Below are 20,697 nucleotides of genomic sequence, written 5' to 3' on the forward strand. Positions count from 1 at the left end.
GCAACATAAATCCTAAGTAATTACAAGTTTGAAGCTTTGTACCTGTGTGATGGAGAAGGAGCTTCAAACTGAGGCACTGTGCTATCCTCACTGACAGGAGAGTACAAGCCGCTCATTTCCTGAAAACACAATTATTTGAGTTATAGTAGACATTGCAAACAGAAGATGTATAAGTCAAAATGATATATTACATTCCCTTCCAATCCTACATTTTTATCAGTCACATTTTTGTCTCAACATCCATATTTCTCAAGGCTGCCTTTCCTCAGAGTACAAAAGCAAGATTATCTAAAAGTTCAGAGGCAGCTTTTTCTATGGTACACATTCTTAAAAAACTAGAAACTCTTTAATAAATATTGTTCATCACTAATGAATCCACCAAATGCAGAAAAAAACAAATGTAAATATTTCAAATGAGATGTACTACATTGTATTATAAGCTAATCATGAATCTAAGTGAGGATCTATTGATAAATATTCAGTATGACAGTATGGTACGTGAATCATTAGGTTCAGCTCTCTAAATTCCAGAAAAACAGGATATGTGTTTACTTTAAAAATATCTTCTGAAAGCATTAAGTAACAGTCATCTTGATTCAAATGTTAGCATTTTAAAATAATGACTTAAAGTCTAACGCATTAACTCAGAGGAAGAAGCCTCCTAATCAACTATTATTGCATAAATTATGTACCTCTGAATCATACCAACAACCTGGCCTTTTTTATGTGCTATTCTGATTAATGGAAAAGCAGGAAATTTTAAAATGCCACTAAAGATACATCATCAGGTAGAATACTTCTGTCTAATCCAAGCTCAGTTCAGTCATACAGCCAAAAAGGGACATAAGCATAGTAGTAACAAGTTAGGAATGCCACATGGGATACTGAATTTCCACAAAATATTGAACTCAAGATCATTTAACATGTTTTATATCTCAGGAAAAGAAAATATCTCAGGAAAAGAAAATTACATGTGAACAATTTAAAACACACACTAAATTTAAATATAGCTGTAGAAAATAACCACACATCATACTAGCTTATGAATCTCCAAAAGATCCTCCCATGGATTTCCATAAGTAAACTATATTATACTATAAATGCCTACATTATTGTTCACGTGTTTTCATAACTCTTTGTAAATTAACCTTAGCATAGTAGATACGTAAAAAATTATTTACTTAAGAGAACAGAATTGTGACATAATTTTAATAATAATTGAGGGTTTTGTGGGAGTTGATATGTTACTATGATAGCATACCAAGAAAATTAAATGATTTTTTTCAATCTACCCAATAATTATGGCAATAAAACAGTGAAAACAAACTTAGAATACATTTTATCATGAAGTGTTCAGAATGCTTTTTCAATAAAAATGCACTCTGAATTAAAATTTAAGTAACATCTGTTACATTCTATATAGTGGAAACAAATCCCATAAATTCAATGCAGTAATTTTAAAAGAAAAGTGACAATTTCATGAAACTGAAAATTTCTAGAGATGTGAGAAATTCTTGATTTCTTACTTCCACTCTTTTAATATCCTCTTCCAAAACACTCAGCTCCTTCTGGATCTGTTCCAATTGCTGCAGACAAAATAGAGAGGGGGGGAAAAAAGCCTAAACCAAACCACACTGGCATCACCATGATCATAACTTTACATTTGGAAAATAATTTCTAGAAAATTAGGCACTAACAATAGATTGCAGGGATGAAAAATTGCAGACAAAAAGAGCTGAAAGTTCGATGTTAAAAAATGTACAGACTTAATATTTAAGAAAACACAACGCTGTACTTCTTTAATGCAACAAGGATTGACTTTATTCATTATCAGATATGAATGATCAACAAAAATGATGGTGTAACTTAATAAAAATAGGAGACATCCAAAGACTTTCCAATTACCTCATTTGTTAGCAATTACTGTCAGCATGTCAGCTGTTAACTGCATTTTAAAATAAAAATTAGTTTCCCAGAGGTTAAATCCCACTACCCAAAAGCAATCACAAGTTAGCATCTTAACATTGGCCTCTTCAGCATTTTTTAAGACATGTTTAAGATAATGCTTCATCTTTGATATCTTATCTACTTGCATCATAGCCTTTTCCTATAACATTAAAATGCAAACATTTTAACTGCTGAATCACATTCAACAATATATTTAACCATTCTCATCTTACTAGAGATTTAAGTTGTTTGCATGAGTAATTCTGGAACATGAGTCTGCATTTCAATTTTTATTAAAAGATTATTAAAAATGAAGTTATTCAACCAAAAATAAATAGTTAGGAAAGCTTCACTATGTGAAACTGCCTTCCAGAAACACTCCATGAATTTAAATTTCTATTACCAGTATCTATAAGTGGCTGTCTTAATCTAAACCAAATACATTGAACCAAATTTTAAAATGTAAAATAACAATAATGAATACTTGTGTAATACTAATCATAAGATGTGAAATCGGTACTATTACACATTAGGAAAATGAAAAGCACAGAAAGGTTAGAGGACTTGAAGTGGCAGAACTGGTATTCAAATCATGGCAGTCCCCTTGTTTCAGAATTCCTGCTATTACTCATTATACTACAGTACTTCTTGAAAACGGTATCTCATTATTTAACTTTTCATTTCTTTCATGACTGGTAAGGGCAAATGGACTTTTAAGGTTATTAACATTAGCACCTTCTCTTCTGTTACAATCCATACATAGTTGGTATGGATAGCTTATTAATTCATATATTTACCTAGTGCTAAGCATTTTGCTAAGCACTGGGAAGAACAGGATTTAGAAAACTATAGCCCTGCCCCCATGGAACTCAGTCCAGGGAAGAGAACAAACAAGTAAGCCAACAGTTGAAATATTATAGTAAACATGATGATGGCATGCACACAGAATTTACGGTGAGATTGCTCCTAATCTAGATGGAAAACTGGGGAAGAGGAGAGAGGCAACTGGATAAGTGAAATTAGATCTGAAAGTAGATGAAAGGCCAAGCCTTGAAGGACTAATAGAATTTTGCTAGAGGAAACAATGAGGAAAGAGAGAATAAACAGTAAAAAATAATATGTTGAAAGACATATAAGCTATGAAAAAGGAGAATAATAAATCTGAAGCTATGATGAAATCACCCAGTGTCAACCAGTATGGTCAGCAAAGATGAGGGAAAAAATAATAAATAACAAGATGGTAAGGAGAACACCAATGTTTAAGAGATGGGCAAAGAAAGAAGGAGCAGTTCTGCATTAACAATCAGTAAGTGCAAAACATAGCCACAAAACCAGAAGACAAGACAGCATACTATTACAGAAACCATGGAGGAATGGGGGGAGAGTGTAAAAAAAGTAATTAGCATTGTCAAATGCTTTCAACTCTTCCATCCAGTTTAATAAACTATTCTCCACCCTAAAATTTTTCACACCATACTTCTACCTTAACCAAAACCTCGCTCTCCCTCAAAGACACAGTCTGTCCTGGAACTCTTGCAAATAAAAGCTGATCAACTGATAAATACTCTCACACCCCAGGTCTATTTCCAAAAATTATTCTTCCACTCCAAACCACTCTGGTTTGGTTCAAACCAAGCAGCAAAATCACTCTACTGATCTTAGCTATCTATAAAACATCCCAGTCATTTCCTACCATCACTGACACCTCTTGTCTTTTGCTTTTTGGTTCATGCATACTTTCAACTCCGGCGATCCTAAGATCTAATTCAGCAAAGCATCCCATGGTCACCAATCAACCTTTTTCATTACCTTGAAATGCTCCACTCTTCAAATCCTTATTTAAACAAATGCTGAGGGTCTTTAGTATGACTGCTTTAAAAAATACATTTAAAGGAAAGATAATGTCAACATGTACAGTACCAACATCCAGAGATAGCCAATATCACTGGTGTGATACACAATACATAATTAAGATCATATTAATAATTTCATATCACTTTTGAACTTAAAACACCAGAAAAAATTCCAATATCACCTGAAATCCCAAAATAGTAAACTCTAATGTCCTATTCTCTGAGGATAATGCCCCATCCTTTTAGTACCCCAAAGCTTATGCTGGATAATACATCTCTTATTATATATGGATGCTGCTTTATATGAGGTGAACTATATAAAGCTGCCAATGTTCAAGCAATAATAACAATAATTACTGGTCCAAAACCAGTAATTGCCTATGGTTCAATTTAAAATAAAACAACTATCATACTAGAATAAATATCCTGATTATATATCATTTGTTCTCCCTGGAAAATGGGAGAATTTTTAAGTTTTTAATTATATTATACTTTTTTCTTAAAACAATAACTTTATTGACAATCAAAAACCCAGGGAATATAAAAATAAAAATACTATAAAATTTAAAAAGTAAAGGATTAAATAAGTAAGGTACAAATGCTGCCCTAAGATAGAGAACATGAAATGATGCAACCTACCTATGTGAAAAAGTCTGAAAAAGTGTCAAGACAAAAGAATTTTTTTTAAAGTTTAGAGAAATGGAAATCACTTAGCACACACTAAATCTGAGGCATTTACATTCAATGAGATTCTGAAGGGGTTTAGCTAAATTACTAGGGCACTGTGATACTGTGATGTATAATAAGAAATATATAATTGGTCTTCATTCAGCTCCTGGCCACAGCTCCTAAAACCCTTGAAGGTAAGTTTCTGTATGCTTAAGAACATGATTGGAGGGCTCCTGAAAAACCTCCAGATGAGGGCTGGTTGCGAAGGGAACCAACCATATAGGTTGGTGAACACGTGGAGATACTGAGAGGGTGGCACACCTGGAGAGTGTATGGGAAGGTCTATGCCCCTTCCGACATACCTTGCCCTGTGCATCTCTTCCATCTAGCCGTTCCTGGGTTGTATATTCTTTTATAATGAACTGGTAACCTAGCAAGTAACTGTTTTCCTGAGTTTGGTGAGCCATTCTAGCAAATTATCAAACCCAAAGAGGAGGTCATTGGAACCTCCAATTTATAGTCAGTCCGAAGAACAAGTGGCAAGGTGGACTTGCAATTAGCATCTAAAGTGGCATCTCAGCCTTATAAGACTGAGCCATTAACCTGTGGAATCTGGGGCAAACACCAGGTAGATAGTGTCAGAACTGAATAGAATTGGGGGGCACTCAATTCGTGTCTGCATAGAATTGAAGAATTGCTTAGTGTAAAAATCACTCACACATTTGGTGGCCAGAAGTGTAAGAGCAGAGTGATGATATAAGAGAAGCAAGTATTTCTCTATCAGGCATCAGTGCAAGACATTAGAGTACTAAAAACCAGAAGAAAGACAAAGGACAACAATTTAAGGAAGTGGAAAGAGGAATTAATCTAAATTCACTCTTCAAACATGTTTCATAACTGGGAGCAGTAGGATCTAGAATAAAAGCATGAATCAGAGTCCAAGAACGATCTGGAGATATGAAGAAAGTCCACAAAGATGAACTACCATTATCTGAATGAAAATTGATCATTAATTGGGAATGATAACCAAAACCACCCTGGAGCATATCCTTATGAATTTGGGGGTTACTAAAAATAGTAACAAACGCATGTGATGGAGAAATGTTTGAAGCTCAGCCCTAAGCCTATATTAATAGCAAGGCCACTTTCAACACAGCATGTTGTGCCCAAACCCAAAGAAAACTTAAAAAACATTTAAATTTAAAAGGTAAAGTTTCAGGCACACCTGAGTGGCTCAGCCCATTGAACATCCAACTCTTGATTTTGGCTCAGGTCATGACCTCAGGATTGGGAGATCGAGCCCTGCATCAGGCTGTGCACTCAGAATGGAAACCGCTTGAGATTCTCTCTCTCCCTCACCCTCCTCCCACTTGCACGCACACTCAATCTCTCTTTTTAAAAAAAAAAAAAAAGTGAAGTTTCAGAATTCCAGAAGACTAAAATGTAAAAGAATTTGAAAATAAGAAGCCCTTTTTTATTGACATTTGCTTTGCTGCACATAGGTGTCAATGGTACTTATTTATCCAACCTACACTCATGATTTGATAAAAATATACTGAAGTATTAAAATTAGTGTGTGAATTTTGTTTTTTAAAAGCTAGCACAATTAGGGGTACCAAAGTGGCTTGGTCAGTTAAGCATCTGCCTTCGGTTCAGGTCGTGATCTAGAGGTCCTGGGATTGAGCCCTACTTTGAGGCTCCCCACTCAGCAGGGAATCAGCTTCTTCCTCTCCCTCTGCCTCTCCCCTCCATCCCGCTTCTACTCTCTCTAGTGCGTACTCACTCTCTCTCTCAAGTAAATAAATAAAATCTTTAAAAAAATAAAAAAATAAAAGCTAATATAATTAGAATAAATTGTAGCTGCCAAGACTATTTCAATCATCTGACATATTCAATTCTGAACAAAAGAATACTCGTATACTTTCAGAAAAAAACTGTGTTAAAAAGAGAGTACCAAAATTTAACATATATATAAAAACAATAATGAGATACCACTGTATATCTATTAGAACATCCAAAATCCTCGGGGCGCCTGGGTGGCACAGTGGTTAAGCGTCTGCCTTCAGCTCAGGGCGTGATCCCGGCGTTATGGGTTCGAGCCCCACATCGGGCTCCTCTGCTGGGAGCCTGCTTCTTCCTCTCCCACTCCCCCTGCTTGTGTTCCCTCTCTCGCGCTGTCTCTCTCTCTCTGTCAAATAAATAAATAAAATCTTTAAAAAAAAAAAAAAAAAGAACATCCAAAATCCAGAACAATGACAACACCCGATACTGACAAGAATGTGCATCAGTAGGAAGTCTCACTTATTCCTGGCGGGAAAGAGAAACAGTACAACCACTTTGGAAGACAGTTGGACAATTTCATTAAGTAAACATAATTTTATTATATGACTCAGTAATCATAATCCTTAGTATTTACCCAAAGGAGCTGAAAAGTTGTATGTCTACACAAAACCATATTTATAGCAGCTTTATTCATAATTGCTAACACTTGGAAACAACCAAGATGTCCTTCAGTAGGCGAAGGGTAAACAGTATCACATCCAGACAATGGAATACTACTTAGTGCTAAGAAGAAACGGGCTCTAAAACTTATAAACACATGAATGAAACTTAAATGCATATTACTAAGTGAAAAAAGCCAATGTGAAAGGCTATATACCATATAATTCCAATTCTATAATATTCTGGAAAAGACAAAACCAAAGAAATAGTAAAAACCAGCGATTGCCAGGGGTTGGAGGTGGGGAATGGGATGAATAGGTGGAGCACAGAAGAATTTAAAGGCAATGAGAATACGCTGTATGATACTATAATGATGGATACATGTCATTACACATTTCTCCAAATCCAAAGAATGTACAAAACCAAGAGAGAACCCCAAAGTAAACTACGGACTTTGGGTGATTATGTCAGGTTCATGAGTTATAACAAATGTACCCTCTCGTGAGGGATGCCGATAATTGGGGAGGTTTTGCACACGTGAGGGCAACGAGTACATGGGAAATCTCTGCATCTTCCTCTCACTTTTGCTGTGAACCTAAAACTTCTGTTAAAAAAAAAAAGTCTTTATTTATATATGTGTATACACACATATACACATACAACACACAGATACATTCATTCCACAAGTTACTACCAAAAGCAAAGCTCATTTAGCCATATGAAGTAGAAACTAAGACTTTAAGACCATACCACTACCCCATAAACATATACATACTTAACACCTAAATTCTGTAATGTCAGACAGGCTTAATTACAACCTTTATTCAGTCCTCTGACTATAACTTTAAGTTGAAAAGAAAGCATAAAACAAGCAAGAAGAAAAGAAAAGAGAAAAAAGGAAAGAAAAAAGAAAAGGAAAGTAAAGAAAAGAAAAGAGAAGAATAGAAAAGAGGGAGGGAGATGAAAGAAGGAAAGAAAGAAAGAAAGAAAGAAAGAGAGAAAGAGAGAGAGAGAGAAAGAAAGAAATCTGACTACAGGCGACATAATGAGATGGCTTATTTAAAAGCAAATGTAAATAGATGCCAGTACTGTGTTAAGTTATAAACATAATGTAATATCTATAGTAACTCCTAAAATCTATAAAGAAAAGTACTCAAAACCACTATAAATAAATAAAAATGGAATTCTAAAAAACATTCAAGTAAAAAGAAAACAAAAACAATAAAAACCAACAGAGAAAAGAAACGTAAAATAATAAAATGGTAGGCTCGTTAATTTAACATTAACGTTAAATGTAAATGGTCTAAATATATTAGGACTGAATCTGGCAGAGTGGACAAAAAAATCTCTGCTGTCTAGAAGAAACTCACCTCAAATATAATTATTCAGTAATTCACCTAACATGGAAACAAAGCTCAGTAAAAATGCAGAAAATTCTCACAATACATTTAACAAACTTTACATGACAGCATACAATTGCAGAAAACACATTCTCTTTCAAACACAAATATTTCAAAATTTAACCATTAAGCGACAGTGTAAATATCATAGTCAAAGGAATAAAACACAAAGTATTTTCTGACAACAATGTAATCAAAACAGAAATCGCCAACAGAAAGATAAAAAGAAAATCCCAATGTCCAAATAACTTTACTTCTAAATAACCCACAGGCCTAAGAAAAACTATAATGAAAATTAGAAATTATTTTGAACTAAGGTATAACAAACAGAACGCCATACTAAAATCATTAGATGCAAATGGCCTTAAATCCCTATATTAGGGGGAAAAAAGTCTCTATAATAATATGTACACTCAAGTTAACAAATTAGAAAAGGAACAATAAAATAAAACCAAAGAAAGTAAAACAGTAGAAATTGTAAAGAGCATAAATTAGTAAAATGGAAAGCAAAAATAAAATAGGAAACATAAACAATGACAACAGTTGGTTCTTTGAGATAGACTCATAAAACTGATACATCCCAGGCAAGACTTGATCAAGAAAAAAAGAGGGGGGCGCCTGGGTGGCACAGCGGTTAAGCGCCTGCCTTCGGCTCAGGGCGTGATCCCGGCGTTATGGGATCGAGGCCCCACATCAGGCTCCTCTGCTATGAGCCTGCTTCTTCCTCTCCCACTCCCCCTGCTTGTTCCCTCTCTCACTGGCTGTCTCTATCTCTGTCAAATAAATAAATAAATAAATAAATAAATAAATAAATAATCTTTAAAAAAAAAAAAGAAAAAAGAGGAAAAGACAAAGCAGTAATAAGCAGAGTCAGGAATGAAAGATACCACTAAAAACTCTGGGAGCATTCAAAAACTTAATACTAAAACCAATATGCCAATAATTTGAAAATTTAGATGAAACAGACAACTCCTAGAAAAAGTATAACATGTTACAGGTGATATTTATAACAAAAACTGAATAAGCATAACTGTTGTATAACAGTTATTCTGTTATTTTAGAACAGAATAAATGAATAAGCACATAAGTGTTGCAGTAAGTAAATCAATAGTTTAAACCTTTCTTCCAGCCAACAACAAATCCAGAGGGGTCCTTCAATAAAATCTTCAAACATTCAGCAAAGATATCCTTTCTAGACTATACAAATTCCTCCAGAAAATAGAAAGAGGGTACATTCCCCAACTCATTTGACTAAAGCAACAATCTTTATAGCAAAGCTGGACACGATCAGTGTAAGAAAAAACTTACAGCACAATGTCACTAATGAAAATAGATGCAAAATCCGAAATCAAGTATCTGCAAACCAAACAATAGAGAAGAGGCTACACATCATGGCCAAGTTTGGTTTACAAAAGGAATACAAGTAGGGTAAACAACCATCCTGGTGGGGTTTCCTAGAATGCAGAATGTTCAGTGATAAAACTAGAATACACCTGGGCAAATTAGGATGGTTAATCACCCTAGGTGCAAAGTTGATTGACCCTTTAATATTAAACCAATGTAATTAACAACATTAACAAAATGAAAAAAAAGTGAAAATCACCTCAGATGCACAAAAACTCTGGAGAATACTCAATCCCCACTCATGATTAAAGGGGAAAGAAGTCCTCTTAGGAAACCGGGAATAGAAATTTACTCCCTTGAAAGAAAGAAAGTACCTACAAAAAACCCTCCAGAAAACATCATACCTAATGGTGACACGTCGAAAGCTTTCACTTTGAGATCAGCACCAAGACTAGGATGCCCCGCTATCACCACTTCTATTCATCATTGTACCGGATGTCCTAGCCAGCAGAGTAAGACAAGAAAAATAAATAAAAGATATAAGGATCATAAAGAAAGAAACTAAACTGTCATTATTTGCAGATGACGATGTGTATACGGAAGATGTAAAAGAATCTACAAATAAATTATCAGAATTAATGAGAATGTAATAAGGTTGCTGGATATAAAAAAAACTTATCTATGAAAATCAACTGTATTTCTCTATATCAGCAACAAACAGTAAGAAACTGAAATCGAAGACACAGACATTGTTTATAATAGTATAAAAAAAATGATGAAGACCTAAGAACAAATCTAAAAGAAAAGTGTGTAATACCCTGAAAAATACCGAAATTTTGGAAGACATTCTTTTTTTTAAAAATTTTTTTTTAAAGATTTAATTTATTTGACAGAGAGAGAGGTAGCGAGAGAGGGAACACAAGCAGGGGGAGTGGGAGAGGGAGAAGCAGGCTTCCTGTTGAGCAGGGAGCCTGATGCGGGACTTGATCCCAGAATGCTGGGATCATGACCTGAGCCGAAGACAGATACTTAACGACTGAGCCACCCAGGCACCCAAAATTTTGGAAGACATTCTTAAGGACCAAATTATAAACAGAGAAATACCACATTCACGGGTCAGAAGACTCAATACTGTATACAGATATACTCTCCCATATTGATCTATGGAGTCAAAGTAATCCCAATAAAAATCACAGCAGATTTACCATGAAACTATACCAGGTGGTTCTAAAATTTATATAGAAATAACAAGAGCCATAAATAGCTAAGAATTTGCTATTTATAGCTAAGAACTTGCTATTAATAGCTAAGAAGAACAGTAATTTAAAGTTCCAGTATTAAATACAATGTAGTTCTGCCAAAAAGATAGACAAATAGGCCAGTGAAGCACAAAAGAGAGCCTAGAAATGGACCCTCACATATGAGGACACATTATGCATGACAAAGGTGGTGCTTGAGAGCAATAGGAAAAGGAGGGACTTTTTAATTAAGGATGCTTGGACAACTGTATATCCATACGAAAAGCTGCCTATCCCTCACATTATACACAATAATAAATTCCCAAGCAGATTATAATCTTAATGTAAAAGACGAAAAAAATTAACTTCAAGTACTTAATATGGCAAAATGTCTTCATGACCTCAGGTCGGAAATTCTTCACCTAACACAAAAGGCACTAATTATAACAGAAAAGACCAATCAATTTAACTCTATTAAAAACCGAAACTTCTGCTTGTCAACTGACAACATTAAGATAAGGAAATAAGCAGCCCAATTAAATGAAGAAAATATTTGCTGAAGATAAATAAATAGATGGGAGGAAGAATTTTTACCTAGAATATATAAACAATAAACCATTAAGAAAATCAACTAAGTAGAAAAGATGCAAAAAGCTTCAAACAAGTACTTTACACATACACAAAAAATCCAAATGGCCAACAAAAAACATAGTATGCTCAACCCCTTTAGTCATTAGGGAAATGCAAATTAAAACAACAAAGAAACAGCAATACATACTCGCAAGATCAGCTAAAGTGAGAAAGTCTATTGTGATACCAAGTACTGGCAAGAATACAGTGCAAAAGGAACATGCATACACGCCTATCTGTAAGAAGAGTAACTAATACAACTACTTAGGAAAACAGTTTGTTATCTACTAAAGTTGAAGACATATATGTCCTATGACTCATCAATTCCACTCCTACATACATACCATAGATATATATGCGTACATACACCTGGGTACATATACAAGACAGTAGCATAGTTTGTGAAGAGGCAACAACTGAAAAGAACTCAAAAGTCCTTCAACAACAAAACTGGGGTATATTCATTTAATAAAATACTATACACAAAACTAATCAATGATAGCCATATACAACAATATGGATGAACCTTAACACTGAGTCAGAGAAGAACAGAACAAACATTACAAGCTGCAGAAATAAATATATTAAAGCTTAAAAAAGCAAGTTATAAATACTAAGGCAACAAAATGATAAAGAAAAACAGGAAAGTGATAAATATCAGTATATTGACCACCTAATACGCCAGGGAGAAAGCTATAATCCAGAAAGGTTAGGCAGGAACACTGGGAGTCCCAGGACTGTTAAATCAGGATGGTAGTTACATGGATAGTCACTCTATCATAAATCTTTAAACTGTAAACTTGTTTTATGGACTTTTCTATGTTTTATTTCATACAGAAACACTGTAAAATTAGTTCACTAGAATTCCAAACAAAACAAAAAGGAAGCCAAGACTTATCAAAACTATCCTATTACAATAAACAGGCACCACAAATATCCAGAAGTATATTTTAAAATTAAATCAAATTAAATATAGGACAATTGTTGAAATGCTAGTACAAATTTAGCTTTTACATGAAACCCAAAGCTCCTTTGTTCAATCAGACCATGAACAAAGAATAACATTTTCATTTAAATACGTATACTTATTAAATGCTGTGGTAGGCAGAATCTAAGATAGCCTCCGAGGATGCCCACTTAGTAGCCACACTCTCATGTAATTCCCTCTCTTGGTGTGGGCTGCATTTAATGATTTGCTTCTAATGACCAGAAAATAGCACATGTGCTGGGATGTAACTTCCAAGATTAAGTTACAAAAATTATGTTAACTGCTATCTTCAAAATGCTCTTTCTCACTTGATCCCTCTGCGAGATGCCAGCAGCTATGTAGAAAGCTCCCTATGGAGAAGCCCCAGGGGGAAAAAATTGGTATCTCTATTTAACAGCCAGTGGGTGAACTAGGAAGGGTTCCTATCCTGGTCAAACTGCTGCTGCCCTGCCCAACACCTTGATTGTAGCCTGGTAGAAACCCTGAGCCAAGGAACTCAGTTACACTGCACCATAATTCCTGACGCAAGATACTAAATGTTTACTTTTTTAAGTCATCAAATTGGAGCATAACTTGTCACACAGTAATAGATAACTAATGCAAATGCCTACTACTATGTGCTCTTCTCTTTTCAATAGGGGAAAATTACTCAAAAATTAAATGTAGGGTTCTAATAGCCCAAAAGGACTAGCAAGATATGATACTGAAGTAAATAAGTACGTTAAATCTGAAAAGCAGATTTAACTTCTTAGATTGGTATACATCAATATTGAAACCAACACTCATCATAACCCCAATAAAAATTAAGTCTAAGATCACAAAGTTAATTTCCAACATATGAATGCTAATCTTAGGAAAATAAATTCAAAAAGTAGTAGTTTAGGGGCGCCTGGGTGGCACAGCGGTTGGGCGTCTGCCTTCGGCTCAGGGCGTGATCCCTGCGTTATGGGATCGAGCCCCACATCAGGCTCCTCTGCTAGGAGCCTGCTTCTTCCTCTCCCACTCTCCCTGCCTGTATTCCCTCTCTCGCTGGCTGTCTCTATCTCTGTCAAATAAACAAATAAAATCTTTAAAAAAAAAAAAAAAAGTAGTAGTTTGCCTCCTGGTCAGCCTACATTTTGCTTGAACAAGTTCAAGTATAAATTATACAACAGGAGACGAGACCTCTAACAACTACATTCATTTTGAGGATTAAGCATGCAAATACTTTATAATACATGCAAGAAAATATAATCATTAACTTCATTTGTCTGTACTAAATCATGAGGTATTAATCAACGAATTTCCTAAACTAAGTTTTACTTTTTCATTTATTTGAGAGAGAGAGAGAGAAAACATGCACACAAGTGGGAGAAAGGGGAGGAGGAGGAGGAGCAGAGGAAACGGAAAGACTCTCAAGCAGGCTCCACATCCAGGGAGGAACCTGCCCCACATTAATCTCACAGCCCGGAGATCATGACCTGAGCCGAAATACAGAGTCAGACGCTCATCTGACTGAGCCACCCAAGCACCCCTAAAGTTTATTATGATTACATAGCACCACTGTACCTGACTCCAATTATGAAGAAATTTGTGAAATTCAAAGTAATTTTTAATTTTTTTTTAATTTTAAGTTTTTAAAGTCTGTTAACCTAGCACTAAATTTTCAAATTTGAGGAACTTTGTTAACCTAGCTCCTCAGAGTCTCTTGTATAATTAAGCCTGAAATACTCAAAATCACTCAATCATGGGTACATTAAAAAAAAAGAAAACCAAAATGTATTAATGACAATATAATCAGTGCACAAAAAAGGCACCAATATCCGGAAGTACTTAGAACTAGCACACTTCTTGGTTAAACTGTCTACCATTAGAATATATGGTTCGGGGTGGTGGGGGGGAGAAATCATTCAATCACAAGGATCAAACTAAAATTAAGCTGTACAATTCTAAAGCACAATTAACCCAGACATTTAATGACAAAAATATACAAACAATGGTACTAAGAGCTGTGTGATCAAACACAGTATTTTAGAAGATATTGTTCAAGGCCATCAGTCACCACATCAGAGAGAGGACAAATTCATATCACGAGGAAGAGTTATTTACTAGGAAACAACTCTCTATCAATCTCTCCCACTTCAGGACATGCTGTCATAGCTTTTGTTCCAAATTATCTTTTCAAGGATGTTTCTACAGCAAATACCCTAGCAATACAGAAATAGTGACTTTTTCCAGGACAGAGGGCAGATTTGTTTTCTGATCAATATGGTAAAAATAGTATCTCCCTAAAGGGCAAAGACTAGACAGGTTTTCCAGCAGACCCCTTTAAAAGACTGGGATTCCCTAAGCTCAAGGTTCCTTACTTGTTACATAAATCCACTGTATGTGCAGCATTCACCTGAGCCCATCTCTACATCGCCCCTGTGGGACTTGAGGGTCCAAGAAAGCATGCAAACACGCAACAGCTGTGCCAGATGTGCCATAATAAAGTCTTGTATCTCCAGCCCAGAAGTCTCATCCTGGAACTGACAGCACAAAGAAAACTGTGACGGGCTAATTTGTCAGCCTGCTAGTAAGGTATTAATCTCAGAATCTTCACAGGTTTTTTTTAGAGTTACGTGCTGTTATCTTTATTACCTGAGACATTTTCAAATCTAACAATTTTGTTGCAAGCATTAAAAGATCCCCAGAAAAGCACTGAAAAACCTCAGGGACTAACGAAAACCTTAAGTAATACAGGACACAGATAATGAACAGCCATTTAATTTAACCCCTAGACATCCCCATGTTTGGACTGTACACTTAATTGAGTCATTTACTCATTCATTATCAGGTAATTTCTCATGTACTTAATCCCACTTTCAATGAGTTCAAAGTCTAAAGCAGAAAGAGGCATATGGAACTACTGCAAAACAATTTCACATTCTGTTTTAAAGTTGGGAGGTATGTACGGAATATGAAAAACCATCACTTTTCCAAAGAATTTTCTATAAAGATGTTGAATGTACATATTAAATTAATAATTTTATTTCCACATTTAACATTTTCAGCTTTGCTAGTCAAAGCATAGTCCAAAGACCAAGAATATCATCACCTGAAGCTTGCTAGAAATGCAGATTATGGGGCTCCAAAACATACACCCTTAATCAGAACTTCGATTCTAACAAGATCTTCAGGTGATTCTTACACATACTGCAGTTTAAAAAGTCCCCACCAAAAAAGAAAATAAAAAAATCAAGAGGAATAAATTTTACACTTGATCTTAACCAAAAGGCCAAGAAGCAACAGAAAGGAATAAACTTTAAATTTATACTAAAGATTTTTTTGTTAATAGACATATTAAAATCACAATTATTAGCTCAGCAAAACTTAAGGATAAGAGAAAAATAGTCATAAACCATATAAAGAATATTTAGCTATTAACAATATCATAATACAGAAAAATACAATTTGAACAAAGTAAGAAAAAGTTAAAAAACAGACATCATGAATGTCAAAAAAGGAAAATATCAAACTAGATAATGTAAAGGTTCTGACAATGCTCACTAACAGAACTTCATCAAAATAAAAACATCTCTCATCTTTTTATTTTCACAAATAATAGTCTAGAACTTAGCACATTAAAGACGTTACATGTATTTTTTAAATGACTAAAAAACAACCTAATTAGACAACTTAAAATAAAAATATAAGAGATTTGTGACAGGAATTTAAATACAAAACTGCTTTCAAAGTTATGTTAGCATTCTCCCTATAGCACAGGACTTTGCCTTTGATTGTCCCATATTTTGTACAAGTGTGAAATGACTAAGGAATTTTATGAACATTAAATTAGTACATTCTGATTATAAGATTACTAATAAAAAAATTATCTTTTCGCTATCTTTTGTCTTCTACTTTCCAGATTCTAAGTAGGTAGCTATATTTTTACTTCTATTTTCCCCCAGGGTGCATTTTTGCCATAAGGTAAATTTGCAACACATTCTAAAGACTTTATTATCTAAAATTTCCAAAATTCTCTTTTCAGGGTGAAGGGTAGGCTGTCATTTGATAATTCTCTTTTCTATTTTTTATCGCTTTGAGGTAAGTCATTGTATTCAATCCTACAAAAAACTTTTCAGCACATCTCCCAAAAGGGATTTTTAAAATATCAAGTTCTAAGGTAAAAGAAGTTAAAATAACAAAGAGTTAGAAAACCGCCTACAACTCAAATGCTTTTTAAATGTTTATATAAACTTTTTAGCATGAAATGTCTTTACAAAAATGGGGAAAAGTGGTAATAGTCAGCAACAGTAAATGAAACATTATGTAAAACATACAAAATAATATACCTCTCTTTTATTTCTTCTTGCAACCTTGAGGAATTCCATAAGGATCTGTAGTTGGGCTGCATGTGATTCCTATAAAAGAAAATTATAATTGTTCTTTTAAAAATATAACTACGAGTTCAAAGTTTTCTTTAACACCACAGTATAACCAGTATGAAGCAAATTCATGCATCCATTTAAGTTAGCCTATTACTCCTACTTAATCAGTTTTCCCATTCACTAACTGGGATTTTTTAAAAGCAAGCCATTTTCAGGGTGCCTGGGTAGCTCAGTTGGTTAAGCCTCTGCCTTCCACTCGGTCATGATCCCAGGGTCCTGGGATGGATATCCGCCTCAGGCTCTCTGCTCAGTGGGCAGTCTGCTTCTTCTTCTGACCCTGTCCCCATGTGTACTCTCCATCTCTCTCTCTGAAATAAATAAAATCTTTAAAAAAAAAAAAAAAAAAAAGCCATTTTCCCCAAAACTAAAGCTAATTTTAAGAAACTAGTGTTTTAAATTACAGTCCTCATCTAATGCTGAAAAAACTATTTATGTGAAATGGCAATTCTGTTATCTGTCCCAGCTTTCTCTTCCAACCAAACTAACAGAATATCAAGACAAAAATCACAGTGGAATCAACATAGTTTCTAGACACTAACATCACTTTCTCCATAAGAATTCCATTTGCAGGAGAATAAGGAATATGGAAGGAATCCGTATCTTTCAGAAATTAAACTTACTATTTGTGGTTATTACCACTCACACAGATGTGAGAATTAATATACTTCCACAGAAAACTTCCGTCAAAATCAAACATTCAAAAACAAATCTTTTAATATAGTCAAGTGGAGGGAGAAGTAAATAACCCAAATTGGTAAGTGAAACAAACATGTAACAGATAAAAGATAATTATAAGCTTGACATTTTCTGGATATAAAATATAAAATTGCAAATATTTATCTTTTACCGTTAAAATTCACACAAAGAACCAAGTAATTCCAGGCGAACCTGATGAATGAATATATGTAAAAGAGTATCAAAAGCTAAAAATGGAATGAGATGGTTTATAAACAAAGGTAACTCTTTGATTTCTTATATACTTGAAAAAATAATAATAATGCCAAGTAAATCACTTCCAAATCAAACAAAGATTAATAAAATTTTCATTTACCTTGCTATGCAACAGAATTATCTGGGGCATTTGTTGAAATAAACACAGGGACAGGAATCTTTGTTTAACAAGTCCCCAGATGATAAGAATAAGCCAGTCAAAATTTGGAAAATCACTAAGATATTACTCATACCACAAAGGCATAGCCATCCCACTCCCAGAGTCTATCCCCTCTGAGGAGAGAGAAGGAATCTTTATATTTTAAACGTAAGAGGCAAAATAGGTCAATGAAATGTTTAAGTCAAGACAATAAGGACAAGGGAGAACAAATATGAAGTGACAATCACATTAGGATTTTCCCATTAACATAACTGAATTAATGTTTCATAACTGAATAAACTTATAAAACACAGTATCATGAAGATATAAAAGTGATGTTTTCTCGCGAAACAAACTGGTATTTATAAGACCTTAGACACATTCCTGAAAAGTAAGTTAAACTATCACAGAGAACAAACTGACAGGGGCTCTGTGTCCCAACAATGGTGACAAATACCCTCTGCATCTTTCTTAGGACTTCTTTACGCTAATTATCTATCACTATCTACAGATTATTTGGTTAGAGTGCAAAGGTCATATCTTTATATAAAAAGGAACATACACAGTCAACATTCTTAATTCATTTGCAAAGGATGTGAACAAATTACCTTCAAAATACTAACTTTGACTACTTCATTTCAGTTTATCAACTATGTCATGTAAATAAGGTAAGAATGCAACTGATTTGGAGAAAGGGGGAGAAAGCCCCCAAAGCGTCAAGGTCAAAGGAAAACTAGGACCAACTAGTACACTAGAATTTAATTCAGCAAATGGCATCTTTTCTGCAATTTAATCGTGTTTAAAGGAATAATTTCAAAAAAGGAGATAAATGGCAAATTTCTGAAACTATAATTTCATATGTAAAAATAAAAGTACATAAAATAGTACACACTTAAGAAAGAAAATGCTTAAAAATGGGAAGAATATAGCCGATTTTATCAAAATAAAATAGCCATATAATGTTCTGTTAGAACTGTCTCAGAAATTGAACAGGAAAGTAATACTTTAAATAAGTCATTTAACCCACCACTAAAAGTAAAGTACAAGAAGGTAATTCTCTAATCATTTCTTGCAATTGCCAAAGCTTCCATAAACGATATGATCATTTAGCCTAATTATCTCATTTTCAGATGAGGAAACTGGAGTAAAAGTGAAAAAAAATTAAGAAAAAAAGAAGAAATATATTTAGATTCTTATTCTCCACCCTTACTGCTCTGCAATATAGCAAGTTTTATTACGTTTGTCCCGTCTGGTTTACAGTCAATTGTCTCAAAAGAGATCACGTCTGATCTGAAAAGGAATATGCTTCAATTTTTTATTAAACATTGGTTTTGTATTTTTCAAATTTTTTCTGCAATTAACTTTTTTATTCCAAAAATGACATAAGATTATCTCTACTATGAAAACAGAAGCAACTGCCTGATCATAGCCCACAGGTGATTATATAATTAACTCTTCATGTCCCAATTCCATATCCCTCTGATATTGGCTTCTGGAGAACTTTCCAACTGGGTAAAAATACACTGGTCAGACTATGAGAAGATCGAGTCTAACTAACCTTTATATATTTTACTATAAATGAATAATATGGGCCTTATAAGCTTATATACTATGAGTTCATCTTCCCAAGAAGAGTTAACTCTGAGTAGTTTCTCAACAGGAGGGCAACTGGAATTTTGAAGGAAGAAATGTTTCCTTATATAAGACTTTCCAAGTAGAACAATAAAGCATGCTATTTAGAAATAAGAAGTAAAAACAAAAGTTTGCTCCTAGGAGTTAATATTAAAGATAAGGAGTAATATAACTGAGGACTGCTGCTTTTTTGCTATAAACCTTTTAAGATCGTTTGACTTTGTAAATTAGGAGAATATTTTACTTAGATTTTTGTTTTTCAAAGGAAGGAGAAGGCAAAGAGGGTCAGGGGAACAAGAAAGAACAGAAGACAAGATAAAACTTTCCAGGTATGTCAGGAAGTCAAAAGTTCTAGCATTATACCCTAAAAACCCTGTAAAATCTTACCAATGTCTCCCCTACTTGGCTTCAGGTTTTCTGTCTATAAAATAAGCATGTAAAACTTCACAAATGAGCCATATTGCCAGATCTTACACAAATGTTACTATCATTTGATAATTTTTCTCTGTATCAATACATAGTTTCCTTAAAACTGCCAAAAAAACTCTAAAGGATATGTACTTCTGGTATTATGACTAGCTACAATAGCCTTGAACAGCTGAGGATACATGTGGGCCTTTTTTTTTTCTTAATATTTTATTCATTTATTTGACACAGAGAGAGAGACAGTGAAAGGGGGAACAAAAGCAGGGGGAGCGGGAGAGAAACAAGCTCCCCGCCAAGCAGGGAGCCCGGCAAAGGGCTAGATCCCAGGACCCTGGGATCACAACCTGAGCCAAAGGCAGATGCCTAACGACTGAGCCACCCAGGCGCCCCACATGTAGACCTTTCAAAGCATATGTGGACACAGAGTTTTAAGGGAATTAATTCCCAAATTTTCAACCTTCGATATTTGTCTTCTTAAAACTGATCTGTTCATCAGACATCATTCCATTTCTAAACTCCAACCTCTTCTTTGAAATTTTCTTTTCATTCTTTAAAGAAGTTTAAAAAGGGATGGTAGGTGGGGGAAAGATGTATCTTTAACCCACCTGAAATTTACCTTGATACAGTCT

The 20,697-nt window shown here is 34.4% G+C and overlaps 1 protein-coding gene across 3 annotated transcripts in view; it reads right to left on the reverse strand.

Annotated features, from left to right (window-relative positions):
• The window catches only part of COP1 (COP1 E3 ubiquitin ligase), a 236,812-nt gene that overhangs the window by 168,242 nt on the left and 47,873 nt on the right, over positions 1-20,697 (reverse strand). For all 3 annotated transcript variants that reach the window (XM_034666759.1, XM_011226884.3, XM_019801271.2), the window contains 3 exons: positions 16,825-16,893; positions 1,527-1,586; positions 43-119 (listed from right to left, as the gene is read on the reverse strand). In XM_034666759.1, coding sequence (XP_034522650.1) covers positions 43-119; positions 1,527-1,586; positions 16,825-16,893 — 206 coding nt within the window. The remainder of the gene's footprint in view (positions 1-42; positions 120-1,526; positions 1,587-16,824; positions 16,894-20,697) is intronic.

The sequence above is a fragment of the Ailuropoda melanoleuca genome, chromosome 8, assembly GCF_002007445.2.
Source record: "Ailuropoda melanoleuca isolate Jingjing chromosome 8, ASM200744v2, whole genome shotgun sequence".
In the NCBI taxonomy this organism is placed as follows: Eukaryota; Metazoa; Chordata; class Mammalia; order Carnivora; family Ursidae; genus Ailuropoda; species Ailuropoda melanoleuca.